This window comes from Heterocephalus glaber, unplaced genomic scaffold, assembly GCF_053883595.1.
Source record: "Heterocephalus glaber isolate CG9 unplaced genomic scaffold, H.glaber_assembly_v1.0 deba00001564, whole genome shotgun sequence".
NCBI classification, from domain to species: Eukaryota; Metazoa; Chordata; class Mammalia; order Rodentia; family Bathyergidae; genus Heterocephalus; species Heterocephalus glaber.
The window spans coordinates 2687468-2710012 of record NW_028258351.1 but is presented as its reverse complement, the minus strand read 5'-3'; the positions used below and the strand labels follow the sequence as shown (position 1 = coordinate 2710012).

At 36.1% G+C, this 22545-nt stretch overlaps 1 protein-coding gene across 15 annotated transcripts in view; it reads left to right on the top strand.

The window, feature by feature from the left end:
- The window catches only part of Bcas3 (BCAS3 microtubule associated cell migration factor), a 583853-nt gene that overhangs the window by 292609 nt on the left and 268699 nt on the right, over positions 1 to 22545 (top strand). For all 15 annotated transcript variants that reach the window (XR_015443252.1, XM_021248678.2, XM_087191873.1 and 12 more), the window contains 3 exons: positions 1374 to 1474; positions 3966 to 4162; positions 9972 to 10069. Coding sequence is in view for 14 of the 15 variants with exons in the window: in XM_021248678.2 (XP_021104337.1) it covers positions 1374 to 1474; positions 3966 to 4162; positions 9972 to 10069 (396 nt within the window). In the remaining variant the exon portion in view is untranslated. The remainder of the gene's footprint in view (positions 1 to 1373; positions 1475 to 3965; positions 4163 to 9971; positions 10070 to 22545) is intronic.

Here is a 22545-nt window from a genome sequence, read left to right as displayed (position 1 = left end):
CAATTGAGGAACTTACTGGTAACAGTTTTAATCACTGCAAATCTTACACTCCGACACTATACTGTGTGTATACATTTCTGTCAAGTAATTGCCTCAGTTAGGTCCCATTTCTCTTCCTGTAGCATGTTAAGGTGATCTTTTTGTGAACATATGTCTTTTAAAATTTAAATTTTTTGTCCATTTCATTTGTATCTATTTCATTAAGATGTAGTTCTTCTATATACCTTGTTCTGGCAAGGGTGCATTAAGATTGACATTCTCCTCTACTGTTCATGGAAGTGTGTAGCTAGCTCTTTCTGGGAATGTGTATTATTATTTTTTTAAATGTTCCACATCATCTTTCATTTTAGGAATGTGAATGTAGACATATATACAAATATCTCACCACTGTAGAAATGATATTGTTTTCTTTTTCTCATTCTTTTCTATTTCACTTATTTATTTTTGTTTCCTATTCCCTTTCACCTGCCACTTTTCCTTTTCTCTGTTCCTCCATTACTCTTAATTCTTGATTTCTTGTGAGTATGAAAATGGGAAATAGGAGTATATAGGGAATCTATGTACTTTCTTATGTTGTGAACCTAAGACTACTCTAAAAAATAAAATATTTCTTAGAGATAGGTAAGTAGGTAAGGATAGTTAGATAGATGATAGATGGTGTATACCTTCCAAAGAGGATGCTAAGATTTTGATGAGATAACATTTGACTAATCATTTTATTACTTTCACTAAGCAAAGGTCCTCTCTATATAAGAAAGCAGGATGTTTGTATAATACCACTTAAGATCAGGGACACTGTTGAAATATCCAAGAAAGTGACATATTTATTTGGACAAATGAAAATTTTTTAGCAACTGAAAGTGTCTTTTAGTTAAATATCATTTTATGCCTATCATTCACATGAAACTCTTGAATGGTCTTTTAATCTCCTCAGTGAATAGATTTGTCAACTGCTTCTTCATGTTCTTTTGGTGTTAACATGCAATTTTTTATTTTATAGTGGTAAGATGCCTTTACTAAATTCCTCTAGGGTTTGTCTGTTTTTGAGATAGAGTCTTGCTACTTTGTCCAGGATGTTCTCCAGCTCCTAGACTCAAGTGTTGCTGGTAATTGTAGCTTCCCAAGTATCTGTGACTATAGGAATGCACCACCATGCCTGGCTAGTCTTGCAGATAGTGTTTGAAGTATGCTGTTGGAAACTTTTCTTACGTGCATGAGGACTTTAGTTATATTTGTTCATTAATCGTGTGAATTGCCTCTGTTCTTTAGTGTCATATTTTATCTTATAAATTAGCACAGTATTTGAGGTGTTCACATACATTTGTCTATTGCATGAATTAAAGTGGTTTAAATCCATTTTATTTCTCCTGTAGTGGTACCCCCTGGAAGTCCTGGGCCCATTACTCGACATGGGTCCTATGACAGCTTAGGCTCTGACCATAGTGGACAGGAAGATGAAGAGTGGCTTTCACAGGTAATATTCTAATGTATTTGGGATATTAATGTAAAAGAAAACACAGTCCCTATATCAGTTTTTATTCTTTTTCTTAGAGGAAAATGGGGGAGAACTGATAACTTTTGGTTGAATCATCAAGATTAATCAATTATCTTTCTATATTAAGACTTTCTCAGAAATATTGTTGCAAGTATACACATGTATATTACACATACATATATTATGTAAATATGTTTTATTCATATATATCTTATTAGCTTTAATATAGTGGGCATAAAATGTGCATCTCTTTGAAACAACCCATTTAAAGTCCTTGAGATGTTGGATTTTAGACAGCAGACTCTTTTTAGAATATATTTTCATCAGTTTTAAAGTAAGATTTTTCCTTGCTAAAACATTGGAGCTGGCCGGGGATTTAGCTCAGTTGTTCCACTGCCTGCCTTGTAGGCTCAAGGTCCCGAGTTCGATCCCCTGTACCAAAAAACAACAAAAAAAGTTGGAGCCATTCAGCAATATTGGGATTTGCCTTTTGGAACTAACATTTTCTGAGGATGGGCTGGCTCATACTTTCATTATAGAAGTTCAACATTGCACTGAGCACAAGTTCTGATAGTGCATGACTGAGTTTCCTAAGTGCACAGAATGCTGCTTCCAGTGAGTGGTCTCTAAACCAGTCCTGTAACAACAGCTTTAACTGACTGTTCCTCACCTTGTCAGGTTAATCTGTCTTCATCTAAGAGCTTTGAAATAAAAGATATTTGGGCAGATTTCAAAATGGTGAGATTAAAAATGACTTCATTACAAATACTGTTATGTCTGCCTCAAGTCTGACATCATTTGGTGAAGTTAATGACCTGTCTCAGATTACCAATCTGGCAGCTTTTCCTCAGACAGGTGCCTAGGAAAAAGTGGAGACCCTTTGTAGTTTCATTGTCTTCTTAGGGAGGCTAGCCTGAAAAACTGAAGTGGATCTGGAAATTGGAGAATGAAAAGAGTTTCTAGCATGTTTTTATTTTATCACACCACAAATATTCATGGGAAGCTCCTTGAATGAAGCTTCAGATCCTGTCAGATGGAGACTCATCCTTTTTTGTGCTTTTTCCAAAATTAAAATTTTACCCAAAATTTTCCTGGCAAAGAATCTACTGTCCTTCACTTCAGCTTTTCAATTAGAAGGAGAGGTAATATGTGCTGTCAGTGTGAAAGTATATACAATATGTTTGTCCTGCACACAACAGGAGAGGAATATAGGAACATCTGGCCATCACCTCAGTGAAATTGCACAGGCATCTGTTTACCTCTCGGCTCTGTGACACTGATGGTTTTGAGCTTAAAATACACAGAACGCTTTATCTGTGGCCTAATTTACATTGCTGAATACAACTACTTGAATCAGAAATCACTGTCCTCAATCTTAGTGTTTTTCTCCCTGTGATTAGTGGGAATGTGAATATTGTTCCAAGACCGTGATGCTTTTGCCCTTTCAGACTCAAACACAGAGCTACACTCTGTGAACCGTTTCAGTTATGTTTTGTTAAGAATTAATTGCTGCCATCAGAGAAATGTGATTAAATATAAAAGAATCAGAGCAAAGACTTGAGGCACATGGGAAGTCAATTCCAGAAAGTGCACAGATACAGATACAGCAAGGACAGTAAGAAATACAGTAGTTTTCCACCAAAGGCTTATATATTTCTTCTCCTATTTAAATTGCTTATTTGTAAAATCATGAAATGTGTCCATTTTCAGATTTCACCCAATATTCCTCTACTATGTCCTTTTTAAAAAATATAGTGTTTAATATAATATTGGAAACATTTCCAGCCCCTTCCATCAAGCATAAAATTTATAAAGCAATTTTGTATTGCTGCTTTGCTAGACATAAAATTCTGTGTCAAAGTTTGCACCCATTGTGAAAATATTGAGAACAAAACAATCTACTTTGAGGAAAAATAATAGTTTCTTCGTTTAAAAGTAGATTTTTGGAGATATTGAATACAATATAATTATTATAATACTGTATTGTGAAGGAAACTGGCTTTCGGTGTTAAAAATTACTTCAGACCTTTTCTTCCCTTGGATAGTTCAAGAACAAATTGAGGTTTTTCATGAGCTTGATCCTCAGTGAAAGAATTACTTTTAATCTGTGGGGATTAATAGGTATAGTGTTAAGTACATGCTCACAATATAGTAAGTACTGTCTTGGATAAATGAAAAAGGTACTTAGAGAACAGATGCTAGTTGTATGAGGCAGGCAGCCGGTCCTTTTACTCACTTGATTTTGGTGTTGTATATTAATGTGCATGTGTATGTATGTATATTTATATGAGAGTGATACAGTGATTGTAGTCTGTGATTATGAACATCTTTTAATTGTGGATACTTTGACTTTCTCACATTTTATTAGTATATACTTCATGGAGAACATGCATGCTAAAAGATGGGATGGGGGATTATGAAAGGTTAAGAAAGTCATAGTACATTTAAATCATGATTCTAACTTTTCCAGGTCGAAATTGTAACACACACTGGACCCCACAGACGTCTGTGGATGGGTCCACAGTTTCAGTTCAAAATCATCCACCCTTCAGGCCAAACCACAGTCATATCATCCAGTTCATCTGTGTTGCAGTCTCATGGTCCCAGTGATACTCCACAGCCTCTTTTGGATTTTGATACAGATGATCTTGATCTCAACAGTCTCAGGTAGGAAATATGAACTGAAGAGTTATTTGAATAACACGATTGGATTGATATATTCATTTGAAATGAACTTCCCATATAATATTTACATTTCACCCTTTGACACAATATCATGTTACCAACTACGTGTACTGTGTGTAATTCATTGTCTCTAAACTTTAGCCCAGTGTGGGCTCGAACTTTCAATCCCCTGCCTCAGCCTCCCAGAGAGCTGTGATTATAGGCATCTGCTCTAAATCTAATGCCGTTTTGAAAGCCATCCCAGTTTGTGCTACATGCTTCAAATTTATTATGTCTTCTTTTCCTTATCTTTTTGAAGTTAACATCACCTTACAGTTAAATCTCATCTGTGACTTTCGTGTAATCTTGCTTCTTCTTTCTCTTAAATTATTTTTTAAAAAGTTTGTATGAGAAAGTGTTATTACATATTCATTTATAATTTGTCATTTATAATATTTTCATAATATATATTCTCTGATATTTACTTGCCAGAATCATAATACAATTAAGATTTTTTTTTTCACTTTTGCAGGTTCATGTTTGCTTAGCCATTTAATTTGATACACCAACAAGTTAATTTGCAGGCAATAATGAAGGGCTCAGTCTAATGTAGTATAATCTACTTTTCCTTGTCTTCCCTTAAAAAAATATTCTAGGACTGGGTATGTAGCTCCATGGTATAACACTTGCCTAATATGCCCAAAGCCCCGAGTTTGATCCCCAGCACCCCCCACCCAAGTGTCTACATATGAATATAAACCAGCCATCCGACCTTCTTTCATGTCTCTAAAGTAATAGGCAAATATATATTCCAATCACATTTTGGAAATATGTTTTTATCTATCCCTTTGTCAGCAACAACAAGAAAATTACATAATAAAACCAAAGTTGTTGCAAGGCCTGTTTTGTTTGTTTGTTGATCTTTTTTATTTGTTGAAGACTTGCCAGTTACTTGACTGGATTCTGGGAGCCATATCTTGAATATAGCCAGTTGCTTATTTTATTTTTCTTCTCAATGGTGTCTAAATCATCCAGTACCTATCATGTCTGAATTGTAACTCTTCTCTCACACTATAGTCCTATTGTTCCTCTGTCCTTTCTCATCACTTTAATTGATTCCTCAAACCACCTGACCCTCAAGCTGGAATCTAGGGGTTTTTCTTGACATCTGCTTTATCTGCCACATCTAATTCTTCAAGTTAGGATAATTCAATTCCAAAATATATTCAAAACCTAACCTAGTCCCACTGTTGGCACCCTAGAAACTATATGTCTTACAGTATGCTTCTAACTTATCTCTCTTTTTACATCTCTCCCCAACAGTGTATCTTCTTAAATAATTGTTCCTAAAAAGGAACTTGTTTTAAGTTCTTATTTAGTGTCCATTTTGGGATACAGTTTTAGTTTGTTTTGTGTTTTTCTTATTCCTCATATTTTTGCTTTTTTTGTCCAACATATTATTTTCAACTTTCTAGAAATGGCACCTTTTCCCCAAGAAATCAGACAACAATGACATAGTACTGTGGGTGCTAGACCAGTTTCAGTGTTGGTATTTGTAAGGTGTGGTCTAGGTTAGGTAGTCAAGCCATCCACAGGGAGTCACATCCAGACAGCCCTTTTTAATTTGGTAATGCAATGTAGTTATTCATGTTTCAACAGTCATTTAGTTACTTAAATGTTAATAATAAAGCTTTTGAAGTACGTGACCCATTTATTGTCTTTACAGCTATGTAACCTATTTATTCTCTTCCCCTGTAAATGCATGAAACCCTGTCACTATTTTTCTTGGTGACTGCCCTCAGACCTCCAGCTTTCTCCGTTACTCTTCACCTTAGATATAGTCTGTTTTCTAAAATCTTTCTAAAACTTTTCTAGAATCTTTCTAATGTGCTTCTTGGGTGTAGCCATATTTCCAACATTCTTCAGAACTTTCCTCAGGGATTTCCCTTTTTCTTGTATGAAAGAGCTCCCAGTATTTTTTCATTTATATGACTTTAAGTTATTTATGTTTGATTAAAATATTGTCCTATTCATTGGATATTACAAACAGCTACGTTGGGCAGAATGTTTATAAATTAATTTTAATTGCTTTTGTAATTTATATGTCAAAATTTGATCAGATAGGCTTGGTTAAAATATTGGTTAAGATTGTAAGCCCATAATAGGACAATTATGAGAAATTTGCCTGTGATTCATATCAATTTTAATTGCCCCATTTAGTACCATTTTCCAGTCAGCATCCAATTAGAAATACATTTATTTAAATTCTGCACATTGTTAGCTATGGCTTTATTCCAGTTTCTCTTCTATAGGACATGCACATGCCTTCAGGTCTGTGCACAGTGGCACTATAGCAGAACATTGACCTTATCCTTTAAATTGTCAGGTACTTGTTTCAGTTTTTGTCTGAACTGATCCGTAGTTAATGCCCTGTGCCCCATAAAGTATCACTGAAAATATGTATTGCACAGTAGTATACCTACCTACATCCTATCCTAAGTGGGAATAGCCGCATATTTTGTTGCCTATCATCTGTATAGGAATTGAGTGTGACTTAACCTCATGGCAGCTCTTCACGCAGAGCAGTGATTTATAATGTAAGAAAAGCTCAATGAGGCTGCATGTGGTAGCTCACACCTGTAATCTCAGCATTCGGGAGACTGAGGCAGGGAGGACCACCACAAGTTCAAGACCAGCCTGGGGTATCTAGTGAATTCAAGGCCAGCCTAACTAGGTAGTAAGACCTTGTCTCAAAAATGAACAAACAAACAAACAAAAACTTAATGAAATACAATATATACAATTCAATGAATACAATATAATGTGCAGTTCAATGAAAACATGCAATGTAAAAGAAGCTGAATATACACTCCTTTCTTTCCACTCTTCAAAAATTGGTAACAGTGTATTTTGTTGTATTTTAACTATAATTCACGTAACTTAAAACTCACCAATTTTAGTGTACCATATAGGTTTTGAGTGTGTACCTCCATGGTTGAGGCTCTTGGATTGATTCCCAGCATCAAAAGAGGGAGGGGATGACAATATATTAGTTTTTAGTATATCCCCAGTATTGTACATCCACCCCTACTATCTAATTCCAGAATGTTTCCATCATTCTACCAGTTTATTTTTTAATTATCAAAGAATTTTATTGTAAAATTTTCTATTATACAAGTTTGCAGTACGTAATGGTTACATTCATGTGGGAAGTTGGTACAGGTACATAAGACATCTAAACTCTATTTCTCCTTCCCCTCCCTTCCATTCCTCTCCTAACATTAAAAAGAATAATAGAAGGGCTGGAAATTTAGCTCAGTGGTAGCCTCCTAGCCTTGCAAACACAAGTTTGATCTGCAGTACCCGCCCCCGCCCCCCAAAAAAGAATAGAAAAAAACCCTATATATTTGATACCAGTCCATCTTCAGCACATCAATTCTTGGCCAATCTTTATTCCTATTACAACTCTGGATTATTTTGAAACCCCAGTATAAATTAACAGTAGGAACTACATTAGTCCACATAAGCAGTTTAAATCAGAAGGGAGCTTTACTTTTGATGAACACATTTAACAGGCTAGCTTCTTGTTGTTCTGAATAAAAAAACTTTTTTTCCAGAAGCCAGAGCTATTCTTTTTTTTGTTTGTTTGTTTGGTACCAGGTCCTTGCGCTTACAAGACAGGGGGCAGAACCACTGAGCTAAATCCCTGGCCCAGGCTATCCTTTTCTTACTGCCCCATTTGGTTAGGCTTGCCCATCCCAGAGCTAACTAATCATTGCCACAATATGATGGGATTAGCATGACCACTTTAGGAAAACAAACTGAAGCGGAGTATTGGATAGTACTCTATAGCTATGGCTAATATTTGTGTATCAGTATTTTTGACATCTTATACTAGGTGAAGAGCATCATCCTACTTCTTGTTCCCATTTCTTTCCCACAACCAACATACATTCAAAAATCTTTGTCTGCAGTTGGTACTTGGCATTTTAGACTTCTAGAATCTCTTTCATGTTTCTTATCAAATTCTTTTTCCCCACCAGTAATATGTATGAAATCTATACTTCAGCCAAATCATGCCTTTAAAGTCCCCTGCATTTCTCATCCTCAGTCCCGAACTTAAGGCTGTGCTTGTACTAACCTTATGCCTAAAGGACACTTCTTGCTCTTCATCATCTATACATCTCCTATTACAGTGGTTCTGCTCACAGGGGATTGCTCTAGTCCTTTTATTGTAGTGTAGTATTTGTGTATAACTTTGGAACATCTTCTAAATAATCTGTAGATTACTTATAATACCTAATATGATGTAAATACTATATAAAATGTTGTATGGTTAGAGAATAATGACAAGAAAAATGTCTACACATGTTCAAAAGAGATACTGATTTGTGTTTTTTTAAATATTTTTGGTCCAGGACCAGGGATTTAGCTCATTGGCACCGTGCCTGCCTGGCAAGCACAAGGTCCTGAGTTCGATCTCCATTACCAAAAAATAATAATAATAATAATAATAATAATAATTTTTGGTCCACTTTTGGTTTCATCCACAGAATCTGAAACTACAGATATGGAGGACTAGTTGTACTATATACAGACACACTTCCCATTCCAGATCTATAAGATCTGATATGGACCATACATAGATGGTCATGTGATACTTAACAAGAAATCAGTCATTTGGTAAATTTGTCATTGTGTGAGCATCATGTTGTATACTCACACAAATTAGGATGGCTACATTACCAGGCAATATAATCTTACCTGCCCACCAGTCTGTTGTTGACCCATAAATAATTATGCACTGTATGACTGTATCCTCCCCTTTATTCTGAGGTCTTAAATTTTATGTTATCTTCTTATTCTGAACTTTAATTTTCTTCAGCAACAGTTCATGAATTTCCATGTGCTATGTCATATGTTTGCATATGGACCTTGTATTTCATGTTTTGTTTCTGCTTGTTCCCCAAATAATGTTATATACAGTGAATATTCAGTAAACACTTATTGTGTGAATTAATCACCCAAAATGCATGAGATATATATTTCTAACAAGTTTTTTTTTCTATAAATTGCCTTGGATGCCAAGACATTGTAATCATACACATATTTTTATGTTCGTAGTACAGTATTTATTCTAATTCAGCTGGAAAGAGATCCTTGGTATTTGTATGTTAATTGCTCTTAAGCTACTTGAAATTGTGTATATGTTGTAAATTGCAGTTTTGCTGAGGTCTGAACTGAATCACATGCTAATTGGTAGTTTTATTGGGTTACTCAGTTATTAGAGATCCTCAGTAAATCCTTGTACCCACAACACAGCTTTGTTGTCCTATACTTACTGTCATATATAAAACAACTTGCACTGATGATTATAAGGAAATTTCTTAAAATTTTGAATCAGACATTGCTGCCTTTATCCACTTAATTACTAGCTGTAATGCCATTTATTAATTTGAAGTCTCAGAACTCTTCATATATATTCCTTGCAAATTCCAATTGTTTTCATTATAGTTTCCTGTCCTATTCCACTTATTTTTTCTCTTCAAATTAATGTCAGCTTTTCAATCCCTTACTTAAAAATATATTGAAAAACATTAAGAAATAAGTTAGAAGGAGTCTGAAGTGAAGAAAATGTAGTGCTTTAACTGTGTGCAAGAATTAGGGACTGCAGTTCCCTTTTTGTCTGGTTTTAGAATGAATGGTTCTTTAATGGATTGGGTATTCCAACATGCCTGATTTAAAGTCTGTGGTAGCAAGCTATAGTTTTCATGCCAGTAACATATGTGATTTAAATTAAATTGCATTGCAGGATCCAACCAGTCCGCTCAGACCCAGTCAGCATGCCAGGGTCATCCCGTCCAGTCTCTGATCGAAGGGGAGTTTCCACAGTGATTGATGCTGCCTCAGGTAGAAAATCTCCTACCAAATGTTTGTTGTGCATTTCTGTGCATTTTTAAGTTTATTTTCTTGCACACCACAGAAGGTGATATCATTTGCCTTCCTTTCTGGGTTGTTATTTTGTTTGGGGGTTGTATTTTAATGCACTACTATGCTCGTATTTGTTACCAGACAGTGCTGTGCATTTAAACATTCTTAAGCCTGGTAAACGACGCAGTGGAGTTGGCACTTGATTAAATGTAATGAACATAGTATTGAAGGCTACAGGGTTGATGACTGTTTTCCTTTGATCACTGAAATGTAGAGAAGCAACTTTGACAGAGAACATAAATACAATATATGGATTCAATTTACTCAACCTGTTGAGTATCAAACCTGTTGATCTGTGGATGTAGAGAAGGTCCAAATGCTTTAGCTTGAATGGTTTGATTATTAAAAGTATAAAGTTTAGACATTCACAATTTCTAAATTATCCATCACAATTATTAATTTTCTATTCTTGGAATCAAACTATGAATATGTATCATATGTATCTCCTGGAAGGAGACCTGTGCCTTTGTACATGATGGTTGCTACCTTAACAGTGTTTTCAGCGAAGCTTGCTAAATAATAGAGCTGCTGCTAATAATATATTTTCTCGTCTTTAAGATGGATGGTAGAAAAAATAAAGACAGTGATGCCTTGCATTATGGTACAGCTGCAGAACATCTGACAGTAGCATTCAGCAAGATTTTTGTCCAAAAAGTCTCTCACAAGTAGAATTATTAAATACTCAGCATTATTTAAACAGTTAAGTCAGAGAGGATTTTAATCTGTAGTGATTTCAGAATCCCTGGAGACTGCTGATTTGATTGAGGCTTAAACTGTGAAAGAAAATGGAAACTGTCACAGAACTGATTTGTGAAGGTCTCTTTTAAATGACCAAACCTTCTGCTTCTGACTCTCTCTCAGTATTTATTTTTAAGTTTCAAAACTAACATAGCTTGTACATTTTCGTAGCTTTCTCATCTGTTGGTCAGTGGATTGTGCTTTGTGTCTTGCTGAGCTTCCCCTTCCCAGGGCTGCACAGTAATTTTTACTGTAGATGACTTCTTTAGAGGATTCATTCTTATTTCTCTGCTTTAACTTGGCAAATATGGTTGTCTAGTAGAAAGAAACCCAGAAATGAGTAATCTGTAACCTTGCTTCCCTGCACTGAAAGGGATATTGAGATAAGTAATTTAAATGGGTAATTTTTGATAGTCTCAATCTGTGAGTGCTAACAAAGTGTGCTGGTCAGCAGTTATTTACTTTCCTGGAAATGTTGCCTTTTTTTTTTTTTTTTTTGGTACCAGGTATCGAACTCAGGTCCTTGTGCTTATGATGCTGGCAGCAGAATTATTGCATATTTTAAACCTGAAGTCTTTTATTCAAGATTCCAAGAGTAGGTCTTGATGGCCTTTTAAAACATTCTTAAACTACTATATTATTAATGTTTTATTGTCAAGTGACTAGTTACCCGGAATGCATATTGCCAAAACAGTTGCCACATGGTTTTAGAAGTTGGCATATTCAGTCCTATTGTTTGAAGCAGGATTCCATATTATCATGTAACATTTTAGTTCTCTATAGAGTTGTTCAGGAGGAGAAACTTCAGTGAAGTGTTGCATCCATATTTTTCTTTAACTCTGCTGCAAAAAGAATTTTAAAGTTGATTTTTGAGTAGCAAATTAGATTTTTGCCCTCAGTCTGTTTATATTAGAGATAACATCCTTGGAGTGACTAAGATATTGCTCTGAGGTCTTGAGCCTCTGCCTGAAAGTGCCAACCTTTTGAGTAGACAAAGGAATTCTTGGTGGCTAAGCTCTATTACTTCTTCTAAGCCTATTTTCCCTTCTCAAAACCAGGGTTCCTTTCTGAGAGACAGGCAGAAAAATGAAACATGTGCACAGCTTTCTTTAGCTTTGAGCTAAAGACACTCCATGGATGAATACTTGAACTTCCCTGAATAATTATTTCTTCAAGTACCTCTCAGATGGTTTGGACCCCTTTTGAATGAGGAGTATATGTTGTCCAGCACATTTTTTGAATGAATAATGTTTTGTTGTGGAACCTCCATATACGTTTTCTAATAGGATGACTGTTATTTATAGAAGTATGTCCCTGCTGATGTTTAACATTTGAGCCAGAATGATTTGGCTTCTTTATGGAAATAAATTTATGGTAAAAATTCTATTTTAGATTCTTATATTTAAAAGAGTCTAATAAATTTTACAATAGCTCTTAAACCAGGAAGTGTTAAAAACATTATACATTGGAGTCTCCAGTATACTAGAAAGATGCTTATCTTAGACTTTGATTGCTTGTTGTTTAGAGATAATCACCAGCATGGTGTCTCCTTTGTTGAGCCTCATTATTTTATATTACCCTCCAGCATTTCGTACAGCTTTCTGCATTGTGCTTTTAATTGTTCAATGGCATACTTTCCTTTGGGTCACCTGTTTCTGGTATAATCATTTTTAATCTAATTACTTTTCGGAGGTACATAGATAAAATTTAATGTGATGTACTTACAGCTTTTGATAGAACATTTCTTACAGTGAAAATACTTTATTTAAATTTGGGACTGGAGTTTATATTTTAGGTATCTGTGTGTTAATCTGTCAGTATTAGTCTGTTGAAACCAAGAAATTACTCAGGCATTGTACCATTTTGACAAAAACAAATTTTTTTCAGAATTTCTTGATCATATAGTAATCTTCATCTCACTCTTTCACATAGAAGCACATTCTCTAAAATATGTACTTTTTATTTACTAACTTCAGTGATTTAAGCACAGGGTAAGTTCTAGGTATTTAGGTAACATGGACTATCTCCTTACTATCTCTATTTAAATACATTCATGTTGGTTTTTCAGAAGGTCTGTACATGCTTGAGGAGTACATGTTATTATTCTTACAACTATAACATCTGGATTTTTTGTTTTTGTTCGAGTTGTTTTTTGGTTTGGTTTTTTTTTGAAGATAGGTTCTCACTATGTAGTTCAGGGTGGCCTTGAACTTACTGTGTATTCCTAGGTTGTCCTTGAATTTGTGGCAATCCTCTTGCCTCAGCCTCTGGATTGCTAGGAGTATAGGTGTGCACTATCATACCTGGTTATTACAACATCTGTTTCATCTTAACTTTGGTTGTATAAAAATACTATGCTACCTAAAATTTAGGGGTTCGATTATTGTGAGATATTCTACTCTTGGCTAAGGAGAAGACCATTATGAAAATGGATAGTACATAGGATTTTATCTAAAGGCTACCCAGAATAAATGGACCTTGAGACAGCTGCTCAATTTGTTTCATGTCTAATTAAAAACAGTGTCTTCGAATCATAATGATAGTTTTAGACAAACCATTGGATTGGTTTCTTAACACCCCCCATACCAAACATTCTTTTTGTTATTTGTCTGAGAAGTCATTGTACCTTATAACATATATTCTTATTTTTAAAAGGTATAGGACTTCTAAAGCAAAGGCAGAACAAATTCACATACACTGGTACACACCTATAATTTCAGCACTGTGGGAAGCTGAGGCAGGAGCTTCATGAGTTTGATCCCAACCTGGGCACTTAAGTGACATAGTGAGACTTTGTCTCAATTTTTTTAAACAATGGAATATAGTTCAGTGTGAAAGTCCTGGGTTCAGTTCTCAATGTGGCCCGTGGTGGGCGCTAGAGGGGGGCAGAAAGATAGCTGCATGTGTCTTATTTGACCTTTGTTTCCCAGATTGACTGATGTTTTTGTTCAGAGAGGTGTGGAGTGTACCTTTTTTAGATAACTTAATAGCACTCTGACTTGCTATTGGGTCATCAAATCAGAGTCTGTAAATATCTAGTTTACCCTGAGTTTGTCCTGGTTTGTAGTTTTACTGTGGAGATTGAAGTTTACCAACAAAGGACTAAAAGCAACTGAGATTAAAGGTCACATTTAGTTTTCTTCCTTAAATTTTGATTTTTATTAGCACATATTTACAGTACATGATGTTTGCACTCACCATGTTGGTACATGTATGTAACACCTTTCCTCTCTTCTCCTTTGCGAAAGATCTATCTCCCTCTTTTAAAGGACGAATTTATCACTGGTTTACCTGAAGAAGAGACATCTTTATGAACTGTATTGAAGTAAAAATTTTGTAAATAAGTTTTATAAGTAGTGAAAGCAGAGTTTATGTACATTTAGGAGAAAGATGTTAGGAGAGAGGATTGTTGTGACAGATAAGTAAAAGGAATCCTTCAGGGCTGATCTTGATGGAAAAGCATTTCAATAAATAAGGACAAAGTTGCAGACCTGATTATTTGTTGTTTGTTTGTTTTATTTGGTACCAGGGCAGGCGGTGGAACCACTGAGCTAAATCCCCAGCCCATTTGTTGTTGTTTTTAACGCAAGAAATAATATTTTTGTTGTATTATTGAAATTATTTATCAGAAATAAAAATTTATCCAATTTAGTAGATCGTTTTTGAGCACCTAGTTTTTTGCTGATATCAAAGTTGTTTTCTGACAAAAACTGTAAACTTAAAATCCCATAGTGGTTTTATTTGATTCATTTTAAAATGGTCATTTGGCACCTACTTTTATATTTTACACTTGGTACTTCAGACACCAAAACCAATTTGGGATTGTGGGTGTGGCCAAGGGATAGAACTCATCCTTAGTGTGTATGAGGCCTTAGGTTTGATTCCCAGAAACAAATAATACATTTTAGAGAAAAATGATAGGGTAAGTGGCAAGAAGATTATTGATTGACCAGTGTTCATTTTAATCTTGCAGTCAGGTCTGTGTGGGAGGGAATTTCTTAAACAGTGTGTGTGCTTTTACCTTATGGAGATTTTCCCAATGCACTAAGGGAAAAGTATTCCTGAGGATTCTATTTTACTATATTTACAGTTGTCAATCTCACCTGAGGTAGATAGACTTAGCCAGCATATTTTAAAGCCATCAGAGACATGTAGGTGCTGGTGCTAAGAAGTAAAGAGATTTGTAAAGGGATATCATTCAGTCTACCATGGTGAGGCTGTGTCCTCAGTGGTCCCCAAACTAGGAAAAATTACAAAAGCCATGGCATTTAAAATCATAGTCTTGAAGGCTGGGGATTTAGCTCAATGGTTTGGCCACCTGCCTGGCAAGCTCAAGGTCCTGAGTTCGATCTCCGGTACCAAAAAAAAAAAAAAAAGGTAGGGCATAGTGTGTGTATTAAGTCAGCTGTAATATTTTGCACAGAACACCTATTATCTATATAGAATCAACAGTAAATTTTAGAGATTAAGAACATAGGAAAAAACCTTGATTTGCTTATAAGGATATAAATAGTCACATCTCTTTTCTTTTTTTAAAAATTAATTTTATTGGTACATTTCAGGTATACAGTATAACAGCATTCATCATTGGAAATTTGTACCTTTACTTAATCTGTCTTGGTTCTTATTTTTTCCCCCTTCCCCGGCCCTCCTTTCAACCCCTCCATCCCTCCCCATTTACAAAAACTTTGCTTCCAGTTTTTCATTTTCTCATATTAATTCCATTCCCTTCTTTCCTTTCCCCTACCCCTCCCACTTCCCCTTCCCCTTCCCCTTTGCCCCTCTTCTTCCTATTTCACGTTATCTATTATACCTTTTAGTCCTTATTTACACTTTCAGTTTCTCACACTAGAGAAACTATTCAGTATTTACACATGTGTCCTATTTATTTCACTTGAGTATCGCCTCAAGGTGCATCCATTTAGCTATAATGTATCTAACTTCTCATTTTTTATGGCTGAGTAGTGCTCCATTTTATTTTTTAAAAAACACATTTTCTTTATCCAGTCTTCAGTTGATGGGTAATTGAGCTGCTTCCAAGTTTTAGCTATTACAAATTGTGCTGCTATGAACATGGATGCATATATATTGCTGTGGTATGATTCTTTTAATCCTGTGGTGAAGATACCCAGCAGGGGAATAGCTGGGTCAAATGGGACTTCCAGTCCTAGTTCTTTGAGGTATGTCCATACTGATTTCCACAGTGGTTGCACCAGTCTACACTCCCACCAGCAGTGGAGCAGAGTTCCTCTTTCCCCACAGCCCTGGCAGCATTTGTTATTGGTTGATTTCATGATAGCAGCCATTCTTTCTGGGGTGAGGTGGAATCTCAGCATTGTTTTTATCTGCATCTCTTGAATGACCAGTGATGTTGAACATTTTTTCATATGTTTATTTGCTTTTTCTACTTCTTTGTCTGAGAAATATCTGTTCATTTCAGATGCCCAGTTTTGGATTGGGTCTTTAAATTTGGCAGATCTGATTTTTTTAAGTTCTTTATGGATTTGAAATAGAGGACCTTTGTCTGAGGGACCGCTGGGTTGTCACATTGTGGGTTGTCTCTTCATACTGTTGGTGGTTTCTCTTGCTGTGCAGAAGCTTTTTAGTAAGAAGAGATCCCACTTTGATTATTTGTTCTAGTTCATGGGCAACTGGGGTTTTGTTCATAAAATCTTTTCCTATACCAATGTCTTCAAGAGTTTTACCTAACCTCTGTGCCAGCTGGTTCAACATTTCTGTTTTAATATTTAGATCTTTAATCCATTTTGATTTTAGTTTAGTGCATGGTGAGAGATAGAGGTCTAGTTTTAATCTTTGGCAAGTTGAAACCCAATTTGTCCAGCACCATTTGTTAAAGAGGCTATCTTTCCTCCAGTGAGGGTGTTTGGCTCCTTTGTTGAAGATGAGGTGACTGAGTGTGTCTGGAGTTGTTTTTGCATCTTCTAATCTGTTCCACTGGTCCTCAGGTCTATTTCTTTGCCAGTACCATACTGTTTTCATCACAGTAGCTTTGTAGTATAGTTTCAAGTTGGGAGTTGTGAGACCCCCTCCCTTATCTGTGTTGCCTAGAATTGCTTTTGCTATTCTAGGTCTCTTCTTGTTCCAAATGAATTTTTGGATTGTTTTCTCAAGGTTTGTGAAGTATGCTGCTGGGATGTCAATTGGGATTGCATTGAATCTATATAGCAGTTTTGGAAGAATGGCCATTTTCACTATGTTGATTCTTCTTACCCAGGAGCAAGGGATGTCTTTCCATTTTCTGATATCATCTTCAATCTCTCTTTTCAGAGTGCTATAGCTTTCAGAGTAGAGGTCTTTGCTTTGTTTTGTTAGATTGATTCCTAGGTATATCAGTTTTTGGGATGCTATTGTGAAAGCAATTGTTTCTCCTCTTTCCCTCTCAGTGACTCTGTTGTTTGTGTAGAAGAAAGCTAGATTTTTGTGTGTTGACTTTGTATCCAGCTACTTTACTGAATTTGGTTATTAAGTCTAGAAGACTTTTGGTGGAGTTCTTGGGTCTTCTGTGTAGAGTATCATGTCATCTGCAAATAATGACAATTTGACTTGTTTCCTATTTTTATTCCTTTTATTTCTTTCTCTTGTCTAATTGTTGTGGCTAATGTTTCCAAAACTGTATTGAACAGGAGTGGTGATAGTGGACATCCTTGTCTTGCTCCTAATTTTAGTGTGAAGGATTTTGTTTTTGACCATTTAGTATGACATTGGCTGTTGGATTTTCATAGATTGCTTTTATCAGATTGAGGTAGAGACTGTCTGTTCTAAATTTTTGCAGGGTTTTTATCATAAATGTGTGTTTAAATGCATGTTGGATTTTGTCAAATGCTTTTTCTGCATCTGTTGAGATGATCATATGGTTTTCGTCCTTGGCTCTATTGATATAGTGTATTACATTGATTTGCATATATTGAACCACCCCTGCATATCTGGAATGAATCCCACTTGGTCAGGGTGTATGATCTTCTTGATGATCTTCTGCATTCTGTTTGCCAGTATCTTATTAAGGATTTTTGCTCTATGTTCATTAGTGAGATTGGCCTATAGTTCTCTTTTTCGGTTGGGTCTTTCTCTGCTTTGGGGATCAAGGTGATACTTGCTTCCGGGAATGAATTTGGAACTATTGCTTCCCTTTTAGTTTCATTGAAGAGTTTAAACAGTAGTGGCAGTAGTTCTTCTCTAAATGTCTTGTAGAATTCAGCAGTGAAACCATCAGGACCTGGGCTTTTCTTAGTTGGTAAGTTTTTAATTACGTTTTCAATTTCATTGATGGATAGTGGGGTGTTTAGAGTTTTTAGGTCTTCTTCATTCAACTTTGGTAATTCATACATATCTAGGAATCTGTCCATTTCTTCTTTGTTTTCCATCTTATTGGCGTATAGTTTCTCGAAGTAGATATTGATGATCCTCTGAATTTCTGCTGGGTCCATTGTAATTCCATCCTTTTCATTCCTAATTGCATGGATTTGGGGCTTTTTTTTCCTTTTTCTGATAAGGTTAGCTAAGGGTTTGTCAATTTTGTTTATTCTTTCAAAAACCAACTCTTGGCTGCATTGATTTTTTTGTATCGTTCTCTTAGTCTCCATTGAATTGATTTCTGCTGTGATCTTTATAATTTCCTCCCTTGTATGAGCTTTGGGTTTGTCCTGCTCTTCTTTTTCTAAAAGCATGAGGTTCAGCATCGGTTGTTTAATTGGGCTTGCTCTGTTTTCCTAATATAAGTATTCACTGTTTTGAACTCCCTCGTAAGACTACTTTCATTGTGTCCTATGGCTTCCGATATGTTGTATTGGCATTGTCATTTAATTGTAGGAACTGTCTGATTTCTTCTTTGATTTCCTCTGTGACCTATTAGTTATTCAAAAGTAGGGCTGGGGATTTAGCTCAGTGGTTTCACTGCCTGCTGCACAAGCGCAAAGACCCGAGTTCGATCCCCAGTACCAAAAAAAAAAAGAACAGAAGTGTGCTGTTCAATTTCCTTGTGTTTATGAAATTCTTGTGATTTCTTTTGCTGCTGATCTCCTCATTTATTGCACTATGGTCTGATAATATGCAAGGGATAGCTTCAATTCCTTTGCACTTTCTTGAACATGTTCTGTGAATGAGTATGTGGTCTATTTCGGTGAACAACCTGTGTGCAGTCGAAAAGAATATGTATTCTGATTTTGTGGGGTGGAACAGTCTGTAAACATCTGTTAAGTTCATTTGTTCAAGAGTTTGACTGAGTTCTAGTATTTCATTGCTTATTTTTTGTCTAGTTGATCTATTTGTGACAGTGGGGTATTGAAGTCCCCCAATACTATTGTATTAGTGTTTATTTGATTTTTCTTGTCCATTAGTATTTGTTTTATATAGTTGGGTGCACTAGTGTTTGGTGCATATATATTTATGATTGTCATCTCTTCCTCTTCGATTGTGCCCTTTACAGGATGTAGTGTCCTTCTTTGCCTCTCTTAATCAGTGTTGGTTTGAAATCTACTTGATCTGCAAAGAGGATAGCTAGTCCTTTTTTGGGGGTTCCTGTCACATGGAGTATTGTTTTCCACCCTTTAACTTTCAGTCTGTGAGGGTTTTTTTTGAATTAAGTGTGTTTCTTTTATGCAGCATATTGTTGGATCTTGCTTCTTAACCCATTCTGCCAGTCTGTTTCTTTTGATTGGTGAATCGAGACCATTAACATTGATGGTTATAACTGATACATATTGACTTATTGTTGTCATGACTTTTTTTGTTGTGGGATTCTCCCCTTTTGCATTTAATTTCTTGTTGTGCCTGATGGCTTCATTCTGCTGGGCTTCCTGGGGTTGTGATCCTTGTTATCTTTTCTTAGGATGTTGTCTAAAACTTTTTGGAGTGCTGGTTTGGTATTCCTGAAGTTCCTCAGGTGCTCTTTGTCATGAAAGTATCTTATTTCTCCATCAATTTTGAAAGATAGTTTTGCAGGGTGCATCTGTCTGGGTTGGAGGCTGTTTTCCTTTATGACTTGAAATACGTCTCTTGGGCTCTTCTTGCCTTGAGAGTTTGCATTGAGAAGTCTGCTGTGATTCTGATTGTCTTTCCTTTGTATGTGATTTGTTTCATTTCTCTAACTGCTTGTAGAATTTTGTTCTTCTGTTGGGTTTCCGGAATCTTAACTATTACATGCCTATGTGTAGATTTTTTTTTTTTTGATCAAGGCTAGTTGAAGTCCTATATGCCTCACTTATTTGTATGTCAAGTTCTTTTCCCCTCCTTGGGAAGTTTTCTGCCATCACTTCTGTGAACAGTTTTTTTATGTCATCTGCACTCTCTCGTCTTTCTTCATTGTCTCTGATCAGTCTTATGTTATTCTTCTTTGCATCATCTAGCAGCTGCTGGATTGATTTCTCATGGTCCCTTACAATTTTAAAGAAATTTTTCTTTTCATGGTTACTAATTGCAATCCTATCTTCTCTATCTGAAATTCTGTCCTCACAGTGGTTCATTCTGCCATGTAAACTTTCAGTGGAGTTTTTAATGTTCTGGAAATCTGTTTGCATGTGTTTTATGGATTCCATTTGTTTCCTATGTCGGGATTCCATCATGTTCCTCAGCTCCTCCATTTTTTTAATCTGTGTCCTTTAGATTTATTAATCATGTCTCGCACTATGGGCACAATCTCTGCTGTTATTTGAGAAATCATTTCTGATTTCATTTTTTCCAGATCCTCTTTTGTTGCCAGTTCAGGGAGTCCATTTGCTGCATCTAGTTTACCTTTGGGGTTGTTTTAGGTGATCTGGAAGTCTCGTTTTGAGACTTGTTTACTTGTCTTCTCATTTCAAAAGCAGTGGGGGTGGGGAAGGGGGTGTATGCTGCCAGCACCCAAGGGGCTCACCTCTTTGGCACTGGGGGTGGCTCTGCTCCTTAGTGCTGGAGACAGTGGTACAGTGGCCCAGAAGGCTCCTCCTGGGCGCTGGGTGTTGTTCTGCTCCTTGGGCTCTACTGATTTACATATTCTTGTCATTCTTCTTTCTAATACACTGTTATAAAAATAAAGTCAAGTTACCAATCAGGAAAAATTTAGCTCAGCACAATGAAGAAAGAACTATTATCCCAAATGAAGATGCAGAAATGACAAATAGATGAAACTAGTGGAAAAGTTTCTTCTGATGATGTATTGCTCCTCTGTATAAGTTTGTGTCCATTAAAACCTTCCAGATACTTTGTATATTGCATGCCCCAAGACCTTGACATGACTTTTAAGTCTTTCATAGCAATTTGGAGAAGGGATTGATAAATTCCTCCCACTGTTGTTCTGCTAGACTACCACATATTTACACAGGATTTTTTTTTTTGGTACTGGGGATCGAACTCAGGACCTTGTGCCTGCAAGCCAGGTGGCAGAACTACTGAGCCAAACCCCCAGCCCCACACAGGATTTTTTGATCAACAGACCCAGTTTTCTTTTTTGAACCTTTATTACTACATCTCTAACATGAGTCTGGCCTGTTTATATAACATGTTGCTGAGACTGTGGTGGTACGTGGACAGTGTTGGGGGTAGTATTAGAAATTGTTTACGTCTGAGCCGGGAATTCCATTTGTCTTAGTGACATGAGTGTCAAACTGTTAGTGCCATGCTATTTTAAATTGTGTCCAAGAGCCTATGAGGCTTATGTTTATAGGTGCCATCTGTAAACTTAAAAGCAAATAAAGAGCCATCCCCGTCGAACAGTAAGCCCAGTGGGCAATTAAAGACAGCCTCAGACCTCACCCAGACACCTAGTCAGAATCAGAGCTCCCGATATTCTCTTGGATATAGGTGAGAACTGTCACAGAAAAGCTAAAGTAAATAATCAAAGTAAAAATATCTGTTCCAGAGAAAAGCCTTGCTCTAGAAGCTTGATTTAATGGAAAGATTAAGGACCACTAACATGAATCATTGGTTGTAGTCTCTGCTTTGCCTATAACTCCCTTTTTGGAGAATTGCCTCAAAACCCAATGCATTTGCCAGGCTAAGTGGTGGGTACCTGAATTCTTGGCTACATGGGAGGCTGAAGTAGGAAGACTGCTTGAGCCCTGGAATTTGAGACCAGTCTAGGTAACATGGAGAGACTCTGTGTCACAAAAAAGAAAAAAAATAAACAAACAATGGATTTTTCCTTAAAATGAAGGAGTTGAAGTAGATTGTTTCTAGAATTCCTTTCAGTTTAAAAATTGATAGGGCCAGGGATTTTAGCTCAGTGGTTCCAGTGTCTGCCATGCAACTGCAAGGTCCCAAGTTCGATCCCTGGTAACCTCCCCCCCCCACAAAAATTTGATAACTCTGTACTTGCCATCAATTTTGAACACATTTTAAGAATTACAGAATATTTTATATATAGCAAAATGCACATATGTTAGCATACCCATGTGAGTACCTCCCAGACTACAATACAGAACACAGTATTTTCATCAACCCGGAAAGTTTCCCCATATTCCTTCCAGTTAAAACTGTTAACCACTTTTGTCATCACAAATTAGTTTTGCTTGTATTGATCTTCATATGATTGGAATGATTTCATACACACACTTTCATATCTTTCTTCCTTTTCTCACCTTAGTGATTTTGAGATTAATTTAGTTGTTGCATGTAACGACTTTGTAAAAACATTACAGTGTGTGCTAACCCACTTTATTCACTGG